At 39.9% G+C, this 12,007-nt stretch overlaps 1 protein-coding gene across 6 annotated transcripts in view; it reads left to right on the forward strand.

The window, feature by feature from the left end:
- Positions 1–12,007, forward strand: part of GIGYF2 (GRB10 interacting GYF protein 2) — an 80,979-nt gene that overhangs the window by 62,599 nt on the left and 6,373 nt on the right. For 3 of the 6 annotated variants that reach the window (XM_050902892.1, XM_050902894.1, XM_050902895.1), the window contains exons 16-25: positions 906–1,013; positions 1,577–1,674; positions 2,169–2,269; positions 3,079–3,240; positions 5,053–5,154; positions 8,066–8,224; positions 9,411–9,647; positions 10,250–10,372; positions 11,217–11,420; positions 11,548–11,748. In XM_050902892.1, coding sequence (XP_050758849.1) covers positions 906–1,013; positions 1,577–1,674; positions 2,169–2,269; positions 3,079–3,240; positions 5,053–5,154; positions 8,066–8,224; positions 9,411–9,647; positions 10,250–10,372; positions 11,217–11,420; positions 11,548–11,748 — 1,495 coding nt within the window. Of the gene's footprint in view, positions 1–905; positions 1,014–1,576; positions 1,675–2,168; positions 2,270–3,078; positions 3,241–5,052; positions 5,155–8,065; positions 8,225–9,410; positions 9,648–10,249; positions 10,373–11,216; positions 11,421–11,547; positions 11,754–12,007 lie in introns of all 6 variants that reach the window. The other 3 variants (XM_050902893.1, XM_050902897.1, XM_050902896.1) reach the window with 3 other exon arrangements.

Consider the following 12,007-nt stretch of genomic DNA (forward strand, 5'->3'; position numbering starts at 1 on the left):
CTCCAACAGCAATAGCCTGCTTCCACAAACACCAGAGGCTCGGTAGTCTGCAGGATTAGGACAGAGTGTGGCTGCCTCAGGCACACTTTCAGAGTCTTTTTCGGTGTCATGCCTAGCTACTTTGGTGACACCTGCTATATAGGTAGCTGTTATGGTCAAACTGAATCCCAGCTATCCTTGTAATGCAGTTCAGATGTTTTGGAGTCAGGGGAAGGCTATGTGTCTTTTGAACTGGAGATGGAGAAGGCAGAACTTCTGGTCTGCTTGCTCAGCTTTTTGAAGATCAGTGGAAGGTAACTGCTGGAGAAAGCAGTTTGTCATCCATTTTGCTGAAGTTGTCAGTTGTTCAGTTCTGACCAGTTCCTAACAACTTGTTTTGTAGGAGCTTGAAGAAAGCTATCAGATAGACTACTCATTCAAGGGGTCCTGAAAGCATGTGCCATGATTGTGCTTTTTGAATACAGATTGTCAGCTTATGATTTGATAAGGCAAGAACCTGCCCCTGTACTAGGGGATGCCTTAACATACTGGGGAAGGGATTGATTTGTGTAGGTGGGCAGTCATTAAAGCCAGAGTAATTTGGGCAATCTGTATGTAATTTATAGAAAAAGGGAAGTAGTGTTGCACAGCTTACAAGAGAAACATTGGAGAGCAATAACCCGTTGACATAGTTGAGGGTGAAGAGAAATCTGGTTCTGCTGATGTGGGCCAGTTTGCTGTATTCTTGTGTTTTGATTCTTTCCAAGGCCCCATTCTGTGGTTTCCTCTAGTATTTAGCATGTACATGATATAGGTCAGTGGGCATTAGTCCCAGAGAATGAATCTGTGCGCAGCTTCTGCAACTTGCTTATTTATATAATGCCCAAGTGAACAAATACCAGTGATTCTCTGCTTCTCTTTTGAAGACAACAATATGCACAGGTGCTGGCTCAGCAGCAAAAGGCAGCCCTCTCATCCCAGCAGCAGCAGCAGCTCGCTATTCTCTTGCAACAGTTCCAGGCCCTGAAGATGAGGTGAGTTAGCCCAGACTTGAACAGAATACCATTCTTCCTATACTCTAACTTGTATATAATGATAATTATAATCTTGTCAGTGGACTGTCCTATTCAAGTGTGCTCACATTTGAGCATTACATGTTTTAAAGATTGTGTGAATATGAAACAGTTGCAGGGTGTCAAATGCTTCTTTATATATGTAGCCTTTACCTCAGAGAATGTTTATGAAAACGAGGAGGAAAAATCTTAGAGCTGAAATCATACCTTTTTGACAGGTCTGTTGTGCTATTAACAGAATGGCTTTGCCAGTTGACTTCTGCAGTACTACATGCTTGTTCCTCAAACTAGCCTGTAAGCAGCAAATGCAGAACTGTAGCAGTAGCTGGCTTAGCCCTTGACCTGGCAGCAGGGATGAGATGAGCAAGAACTCTGCAAGCAGCTAGTGTTGTCCACATCATATTTTTGTTTTAAATAGAGGTGTGGAAGGAAAGGAGTATGTTACAAGTTACTGAATCTCATGCGTGTTCAGAGCACTCCTCTCCCTGGAAGTGGCATGTTGACTCTTCCTGTTGGTATTACAGAATATCTGAACAGAATATGATGCCACCTGTTACAAGGTCTGTGTCAGTGCCGGACACTGGCTCAATATGGGAACTTCAGTCAGCTTCACAACCTACAGGTAAGATGCTTAGCACGTGTCAGATCTGTTGAGAAAATTTCATGGGTTAAGAGCCAGCATCTCTGAGGTGATCGCTCCCTTTTGACACTAGGGAAAATTATTTCTGCATCAGTATTCTTTAACTGGTTCAGGCTACTTTGCCTTGCAGTTTAAATTCCATTTGAGAGCTGTGAAGAATATGGTATTTTTTCCGATGGTTATGGGAAGTCTTGATCCAAAGGGATTAAATGTTATATTATAAAGGTGTTCTGCTCTGATGGGAGGAGTTTGAATAGCTGGTTCTTGTGTAGAATTTTGTAGGAAATCCAGCCTTGCTTCAGTAACAGACGAGCCTTGTTCTACAGGAAGATAAGGTGACCCTCTACTAAGACTAATGTGTTATGATTTTAGTTCATAAAACATAGTAACAGCATACACAAGATTTTCCCCTTTCAGTTGTGTTTTGTTGATGTGCTTATTTTTGCTTGTCAATGTTTGTTTTCTTCACTATCTAGTCTGGGAAGGAAGCAGTGTCTGGGATCTCCCCATTGATACTGCAGCTCAGGGACCAGCTCTAGAACAACTTCAGCAGCTCGAGAAGGCCAAAGCTGCAAAGGTCAGAAACTGTTTTGTACCGTAAGAAGTTGGGATTGCTGTTCTGCAATGTAACTGTGTTTCTCGAGCCAATGGAAGACTATTCGCTCTTCAATCTTCAGGCCACTCTGTACGATTTTGATTAGATTTTCACGGAAAACACCATAAAGAGAATAGGGCTTATAGAAACGAGATATGAAATCCTTGTGGACTGCTGTTTGGAAACCACTGCTGTGGAGGTACTACTGACCTCTAAAGTAGTGGTTATGTTTTTTACACTTGTGATTAAAAACTCTTCATTAGCCACCTCTGTTTTAAAATGGGATCATCATAAGCTGTCATGTCAAACCCTGAGTAGGAGCAGGTAGTCGTTCTCTTAATCCTTGCATCTTTTCACCAGAATTGGTTTGCGGAATCGTAAGAGTCCTATTTGTAGGGGTTATTTCACGCTTACTCTAGTATTAAATTATTTTTGTAAGTTTGAATCTGTATGATTCTGTACATTTCCTGAAACTGATTATTTTCTGATGACTGCAAAGCAACTCGCTACTAGCTTCTAAAGTCAGAGGTTATTTTACGGAGCTGATGTAGAAAGACTGGCTAGAGAGCTGGTGTTCGTTACAGAACAGAAATTGTCAGAAATTGTTCTAGACTATTTCAGGAATCTGACCCCAGTAGGCAGCCAGCTGATAGGTAAAATTACAATTAAGGGAGAGCATCTGTCAGAGGCTTCGTCTGTTTTGTTGTTACTATAATGTCAGCAGAGTTGCCCTAAGAAATGGTGTAGGAATACGTTACCTGCATCTGAGTATAGTTTTATGTGAATTGTAGCTAGAGCAAGAGAGGAGAGAAGTGGAAATGAGGGCCAAACGAGAGGAAGAGGAGAGGAAAAGGCAGGAGGAGCTTCGGAGGCAACAAGAAGAGCTACTTAGGAGGCAGCAGGAAGATGAGAGGAAACGACGGGAAGAAGAAGAACTGGCCCGCAGGAAGCAAGTGAGTTTCCTCAATGTAGTTCATCTCTAATTAATTTTAATACTTTATAAAACTCACTTTAAGAATCCTGTGGGGTCTAATTAATCTTTGGTAGGTGTATATGAAGACAGTTCTAATATTTTTCATGTGAGTATATGAAATGATTCTTCTGTTCTTAAGAGCCCAAATTGCAATCTGAGAAGTGGGCTTTGATGGTTCACTTCAAGATAGGTTTCTGTTTGTGAGCCGAGAGGCTTTATTCCACATGGAATATTCCCTCCCAACTTCTTAGTGTCAATATTAGACGTTAGTTAGTTGTGCAGGTATTGTATGTTTAATCTTTATTCACCATTTATACAGTCTAGTGTTTTGATAAGGGTATGTTCTGGAGTAGACTGGAGGTTGAGCAGCTGTTTCAAATGAATAAAATGTAGAGGGCTATAGTGGAAAAAAAGTGATGTAACATTCAGCTTGGTTTTTTCCCTGTTTTTTTAACTTAATTTTTTTGAATAAATGATTATCTGGGTTATGTCATAGTCAGCTTTATTTTCTTGAGTTGATATGTGGGAAGGGAAGGGATGTAGTTTGGACAAGCAGATTTGTTAAAATGAATTACATGATCTGTGTTGCAGTAGGAGAATGTAGGAATTGTAGTATGTTCTTAATCTTACAAGAATACGAAATGGAGACATTATTAGCTTGATGTTTCTAGCATTTACTTCTGAATTCTGTATGGAAGAAAGATTAATTGTTCCTTAAGTGTCGTAGGAGGGAAAGACAGTGAAAGTTTTCACTCTGCATGTGAAGGATAAGGGCAAGCACATTGTTGAGCTTATTCACTAAGGAGTTAGTCAATAAATGCCCTGTAAAGTAGCACATGAATAACAGGCGAAAGTAATAAATAATTTTGTCCTTTACAATATTTTCTATGTGCTTAGGTAGGCAGTTGTGAAGCGCGTTTCCTGGTTTAAGGATCAGACACTTCTGAGGAAGCCTCTAGAATCCTTAGTTTTATTTGTAAGTTAGTCATAGACCTCAATTCACTCAGTGTTTGGGTTTTGTCACTGAAGATCTGTTTTGATAGACTGCAGTATGATATGTAGTTAGCTTTCATGGTATCTTTAAGAATCAAGTCTATAAATCAATGGCTCCTTGCTTTAATATCTACTTTGTGTACAGCAAGTCATTATGGTATACAGTGGAAAAGCATCCTTTGATGCTCAAGTTCAAGCTTTACTGTACCATTAAAGCAATAATAGACTCAAAAGTTTAACTTTTGAGTTAAGTTGCTCTAGATCTGTTTTAATAATAACTAATTTTTCAGCTGATCACCTGGTAACTCTATGTGTGTCATCCATGGTGGCTTCAAATAAATAGACTTGGGTTATTTCTTTCAGACTAACAGTTTTGCTACTGTGTATAACTTCTTAGAAATGTCCATTAAATTCCAAAGCTTTTTGTCCACTTTGGATTTATACAGAAAACATCTGACTCTCCCTTTCTGAGATGTCATGGGAAGTAATTATTTACAAGGAGGAAGCAGAATGGGGTTGAAAATCAGTAACAGCAAGTATCTTAGTTCATTACGAATGGAGTAATTGCCACAATGCTTAATTCTGAGCAGTAATGTCTTGAAAAGGTAACAAAGAGTTTAAGCACTTCTCTGGAAAGAGAAAATAATATTGTATTCTGTATTAAAAAAAAAAACTGGTCTCATATTTGAATCTGACTTCTGTACTGGAAGGCATTGTAGTATCAGGGATGAACTGATTTATTAGCATGGATTTATACAGAGGAGATGATGCTTAACAAATTTGATTAACTTCTTTTGAGGAGATGACAGTGAGAGCTGAGAGGGGTGAAGCAGTAGACTTAATCTGCCTGGACTTCAGGAAGGCTTTTGATGTAATACTGCATAAAAGACTAGTATATAAGGTTAGTAAATATGCTGTTGATGGTGAATTCTAAATAAAAAAAAATAACTAATAGAAATTCAATTCTGTAGGATGAAATGTCATACGAAATGTTGAATCCAGTTCTGTTCATAGTTTTCATCAATTACTTGCACTGTAGAATTGCAAACAGTAATGCCCGGCTTGTGTAGCTCCTGTATTTCTTTTTTGTTTCTGGTCTGATATCTTCTGTTTTGTAATGATTGATCGCTTTCTGGAACAAAATTTGAGGTTTAATTATAAGCTAATAATTGTTTTCTCTGAATTATTTCTTTAGTGCTCCCTTTAAAGTACCTGGTTCAAAGATGAGATCCACAAAACGGAAAGATTTATAAGCCCCACATAGACAAGCAGAATTGGAGGTGTTACTAACTGCAAAATAATTCTGTAATATTTTATTTAAGAATCCAGAGTCTATTGAAATGGGGATTGCTACTTAAGGAATTTTTGCAATATTATAGATATTTTTAAAAGATCTGAAATAAGTTGTCTGTACAGCAAGATATGTGTGCTTGAAAACAATTATTAGAAAAGATGCTAAAGAATATTGGGATTCTCATGGAGCAGGAAGCCATGAATATGGGAGCAGTAAGAGCCAAAGGAATGAGTCTGTTTCCCATACAAGTCAGTGGCAGAAAGCTGGAGAGCTTTGAATGTTTTTGGTCACATGCTCAAACAAAACCATTGAATAAGAAGATGATACAGAAGTAAATATTAAGACAACCTTTTCTGTAGCTGTGAAGAGTAGGAAAAAAGAATTACATCAGCCACGTGGTTCCCAGCTTTTCATAATCTTGCAGGTTTTTTTTTCCTCATGTTGGTACAACACTGTTCATCTTTAGTTTTCTAGGGGAGAGAAGTCTCTTTTTTAATTGCTGTCATTCAACAGTGTCTCTCCTGGCATGCCTGAGCAAGGAGGAGATCCCTACAGCTTTATTAATGGCAATTCTAGCCTCATTTCCCAAAGGGAAAGTAGGGCAGAGATATCAATGAACTGCTGTCGTATAGGAGGACTTGGTGACTTTGTTCATCTCTCTCAGGTACTACACGTTATGTCAATGACTAGTGCCGAACATCCCCCAGCCTGGCTGGTGGCTAGGCATCCTGAGCTGAGATCCTGGTGTGTGGTCTCTAGTCAGACAAAACAGACTGGCACACCTCCAGCCTCCTCAGTAGACTTTTCAGTAAAAGAAACAACCAGCAGAAGTTTTTCAGCACTTGTATTGGGGACACTTGATTACTGTGACTTGACTGCATGTGTCCAATTAATAAATACAGTTACAGGCCCAAGTCAGAAAAATGGCCTAGGTGTTGCGTGTTGTGCTTGAAGCTTTTGTGAATACAACAAATCAAGGACTTGATTAACGAGAAAGTGATTCACAGGCTACTGTTTTATGTCCAGCTAGTGGAAGAAAAACTTACACTTATTGCACTTACATTTAGCACTAAACCACTTAAGTGATATACAGGAATATGAATTACTTCTTGGCTTGCAGCCAGCAGCTCTTCAGTGCCATAGGATTGCTTATAAAAAATGTTCTGTCTACTGACAGTTATATTGTAGACCTCTGAAGTTAGCCATTGTCAGAGAGAAACCTGGTCCAGTTGTTCAGTGAACTGTATTGCAGATTATCTATGCTGTGTATATATGAAGGTTTCGTATCAGATTTAGTAAAAGGGTCTTAGATTTCAGAATTAACTTCCTTGATTTACCAGAGTTCAAAATTTATATCCATGCTGCGCACTTAGTTTCCCTTCATCCTGTGAATAATGTATTGCTTATAAAAAAACTCGTAAGAGTACAATTGTACAGTACTGATCGTTCAAAAGGAAAATGTATTTATGAAAGCTTAAAAAAGTTCTTGTCCAAAAAGTAGGATCTTTAGGTTGAGCTGGTAGGATAAGTCAAAAAGTGGAGAGAAGAATAGAAGGGACGAAAAGCAGGGTGGCCTTAACACAGTTGCTGGACTTCAGAGATCAGAAAAGGCAGTGAAAACCAAGGCTATTTTATGCAAGGGGAAGTCAGACCTGGGGGAAAGTTGCACAGATGCACTCCCGTTTAACAATATACAGGAAGCCAGCTGAAGCTTGGTTGTGCCTTATTCCTCCAAAAAGCAAGCAGTAGAATGGAAAAAATTCTGCCTATGTTGATCTTCGGAGCAGTAGGAAAGGGTGCTGATGTTTTATTAAGTAAATAATTTTGCTACTTGGAAAGCAAAACATAATTTATTGGAAGCTATTTAAATAATTTAGGGATAGCCCAAAATCAAAGCCCTCGAGAGACCTTTCATTGCCCATAATATTTAAATAGTATAGGAATAGCCCAGTCAAATCCCTTTGATCGAGTTCCACATCTCTGAGACTTCCAGAGGTTACGGTGTCCTTAAATGCACTGGGCTTCTTCAGCTTATTTCTGGTGTCTAGAGATGTAGTTTGAGTTTTGTAGTGCACTTGAGTAGTCAGTGTTCAGAAACTCCTCTAAGTAGGAAAAGCTTCCAACTTACAGCTGACACCCAAAAAAAGAGGAATTAATGATACCCACACGTTAAAATATATATGTTCAAGGACAGTTAGTACATATTGGAAAGAGGAGTCTCACCCTTTGTTTTCATTCTCAACACCATTCTTTTTAAAACCAAAAATAGGCAATGATTTCATGTGTTTCTTTTTTCATTAAAGTAATTCGTTTATGTATGAGATGCACATCGCATCAAAAAACTTGTTAACATGTGGGTCTGTAGTGTTTAATATAGTTGTTTTGCTAGTGCTTAGCTTGGAGCTAAGGAGCTTTTCTTGAGGCCATTTATCTGGCCAGACCATGTTGTAGTCTGTGTTCTGATGTGGTTCATCAATAAAATGGCATTTATGGATTGACGTTTTGTTCCCAACTCCAGGAGGAGGCCCTGAGGCGACAACGAGAGCAGGAAATTGCACTAAGGCGGCAGCGGGAGGAAGAGGAGCGGCAACAACAGGAGGAAGCACTTAGAAGACTGGAAGAGAGAAGAAGAGAAGAGGAGGAAAGACGGCAGCGAGAGGAGTTAATTCGTAAACAGGTGAAAAATGGCAAAAGGGACTTATATTTAATTATGGAGCCTGCCAGAACGAACAAGCTTTGAAACTTGCATCCGTGCCTGAGACACCCATGGGTTTTGGTGGAGGAAAGCAAAGCATGTAGATGGTATCAAGTGGATGAAAAATAGGTTGTTTACCTGTATCCTGATTTCAGATGAAATAATCAGAATCCGATCTGCCCTTTGGAAAAGCAGTTTGTGTTGAATGAGTGTTTTCCGTCATGTTTGAGCCTTAAGAATGGCTTTGCAGCATGGTATGTCTACTCTTTTCTTCAAAAGAAAGGCAGAGTACAGTACCAGAATAATAATTTGTTTTGAATTGTCACTCTCTGAGCATTCACTATACAACTGTTATCTTTAACGTCATCTGAGATGACCGGTTTTGCCAGTCTTTCTGTACTGTGCCAAGACTATACCCACTATCAAAGTTTCAGCTTTTTTCTTCCCTTTTCTTGTCTTACTGTTAACAGTGTTTTTTCCCTTGGGGTCAGCTTTAGAAGCCCATATTGGGGAACTTGAGCTTCCAGCCCCCTAATTGATACTGTCGCAGTCCCTAAATCAAACTAATCTTGAAACATGATTGGCTTCACATTGACTTCCAGATCCATTTCAGAATTGCCAGTTATTACTTAAAAATTCTTTTTTAGGGCCCTCCTTTATAAGACGTTCATCACCATTTCTGTCCCACCACAGTCATCTCCTTTGTTAGCAGAAGTATCTTTTCCTTTGCAACTCTAGTGTTGGGTGACAACAGTAAACATCACTGTCTTTGTCACCTGTTTTCTTCTTTCATGTCAAAACCTCTTCTCCCTTTATTCCTGTCAAGTTTTATTCCACTGACTGTAAGTAGTATAAGCAGATAGAAGCTCAGACTGAAAGGTACGTAACTCCTAGAAGGAAAGTGGTATGAAATTAGCTAGTCTGAACTAGGGAGGTACCATTCTCTTCCAAGTTCCTTGGTGGAGCAATGGGGAACTTGTATTTTTAGGGGATATAGGCTATATTATTGGGCTTTCTTGCCTGAGAAATGTAAAGGTAAATGAACAACCTAAACAGCACAGATTACAGATATAAAGGCCTCTCTCTGTTCTGTCAGATACCACAGAGTAGGAGTAATTTAGATTTTCTGAGTCTACTTAGACTTTACTCCTCTTTATGTCCTGGGAAGGAAGAGGAGGCTGCCAAGTGGGCACGTGAAGAGGAGGAAGCTCAACGGCGACTTGAAGAAAGTCGGCTACGCATGGAAGAAGAGGCAGCCAGACAGCGGCTCGAAGAAGAAGAGCGAAAGCGCAAGGAGCTGGAACTCCAGCGCCAGAAAGAAATAATGAGACAGAGGCAGCAGCAGCAGGAGGCTTTACGACGGCTGCAACAACAGCAGCAACAGCAGCAACTTGCACAAATGAAGGTAACGTGTTTCTACAGTTTAACTTCCTCCTTCAGTTCAGTGTAGTAAGTAAAACCACAGCTGGATTCAGAGTTGTCTAGACTAGCTTGAACAGAGCAGGGATGGATGAACTATCTGGAGAGGGAAGGGGGTAAATAGTTGACTGTGAAAAGTGATGGGAGAAACAAGAGGAAGATAAGTTACAAAATAAAAAAGAAAGAGGTTCAGTCAATAGAAGTGTACTGGAAAGGGATTTGCAGATGAGTACAGATGTTTGTTCTGCTGCAGTGAGCAAGGGCCAGTGCAAAGTTTCTAAAGCTTGGAGTTCCTGAAGTCTTTGACATCAAAATTGATTGCTGTTTTTCAGGCAGTGATGTGTTATGTTATTCTTGATACATTGTGTCTTTGACACTGACACATCAGAGGGCAATTCAAAGAAACATACTGTTTATACTTTTTCATACCTAATTATACCGGTTTACACTTTCCAGTGTTTTGTTAAACTTTAAAGGTGGCCTGTCTTGTCCCCTGTGCTGTGGGTTTATACTGATTTTTCATTATTATACTTCAGCTGTATTCTCTAAAATGTTTTGTAATTCCTAATGATGTGGTTTTTGGCCCAGCTCCCTTCATCTTCAACATGGGGTCAGCAATCAAATTCAGGAGCTTGCCAATCCCAGACCACACTGTCATTGGCAGAAATTCAAAAGTTAGAAGAAGAACGAGAGCGGCAGCTTCGAGAAGAGGTAAATACTAACAGCAACGGAGTGTAACTTGCTAGAGTGGACTCAACTATGTGACTGCTTAACTGTCGGTTAAGTTATTAGAAGTAATGGTGAGGATGAGGAATGTTTTTTGAAATAGCATAACTCAGGCAAAATCCTATCTTTCAGGCAAAATCCTATCTTTCAGGCAAAATCCTATCTTTCAGGCAAAATCCTATCTTTCAGGCAAAATCCTATCTTTCAGGCAAAATCCTATCTTTCAGGCAAAATCCTATCTTTCAGGCAAAATCCTATCTTTCAGGCAAAATCCTATCTTTCAGGCAAAATCCTATCTTTCAGGCAAAATCCTATCTTTCAGGCAAAATCCTATCTTTCAGGCAAAGGTTCAGTAAGTACTTGTTTGAAAGTTTTTATAGCTTCTTAATACAAGTATCTGAAAGGAGGGAAAACTGTACCCTTTTAACCCTAGGAGTGTAATATGTTCACAAAACAATATAAAATTATTTCACATCTGTACTCTAATATGTTTGCAGAGATGCACAAGACCAGGGCAGTTGGGCGGGGGGGGGGGACGGGACCACATGACGGTAAGAGAGAAGGTGTTCCTCCAAGACCCCAAACGCTTAGCTGGCTGCAGTCATGATTTGACAAATTTATTCTGTCCTAGGCTAATAAACAACTTATATTTGCTGGTTACTTAGTGTCTCCCTCTTTGGAGGAAATGTAATGGCTCAAAAAATAATAGGTCAACCAGACTCCTCCAGAAGAGAGTGAAATCAGTTTAAAACCAGTTTCCCAGCTAGACTTTTAAATAGTAATGATCTTCTGAAAGTGCGGACAAGCGCTTTTGTCTTACGTGCAACAGCAAAGGCGTCAGCAGCGTGAACTAATGAAGGCCCTCCAGCAACAGCAGCAGCAGCAGCAGCAAAAATTGTCAGGCTGGGGTAATGTCACCAAACCAACAGGCACCACCAAGTCCCTGCTGGAGATACAGCAGGAAGAGGCAAGGCAGATGCAGAAACAGCAGCAACAGCAGCACCAGCAGCCGAACAGAGTCAGAAATACTACGGTACGTATGGTATTTATCTAATCAGTGTGTGGAGGGAAACAGTGCATGACAGTTCTCCATGTCTGTTCGTTACTGTTCTGCCAGGTCTGGTGCTAATAACCAGGATCTCTTTGTTATGTTTCAACAGCACTCTAACCTGCACACCAGCATTGGGAATTCAGTGTGGGGCTCCCTAAACACTAATCCCAGCAACCAGTGGGCATCTGACCTAGTCAGTAGCATCTGGAGTAATGCTGACACCAAAAACTCAAACATGGGTTTCTGGGATGATGCAGTGAAGGAAGTGGGACCTCGTAACTCGACCAATAAAAACAAAAGCAATGCCAGCCTCAGGTAGGAATTGGGGAAGGAGCTTTTGCAAAGAAAGGCTACCACTCCTGAGATGATCACTTAGCAGTTATAACATCTTCATGTGTTTTCCTTTTTTATGTGTCACTCAGGATCTGTTTTGACAACAAAAATAGCTAATAGGTGACCATTCACGATTTATTGTGTCGTCTACTTAGAAAACTAGTTGGTTCTTAAACAGTGTTTGCATCTTGTAAACTAGTGAGTCTTGTAACACTGTACTGTATACTGTACTGTTG

Source organism: Gymnogyps californianus, chromosome 10, assembly GCF_018139145.2.
Source record: "Gymnogyps californianus isolate 813 chromosome 10, ASM1813914v2, whole genome shotgun sequence".
Classification (NCBI taxonomy): Eukaryota; Metazoa; Chordata; class Aves; order Accipitriformes; family Cathartidae; genus Gymnogyps; species Gymnogyps californianus.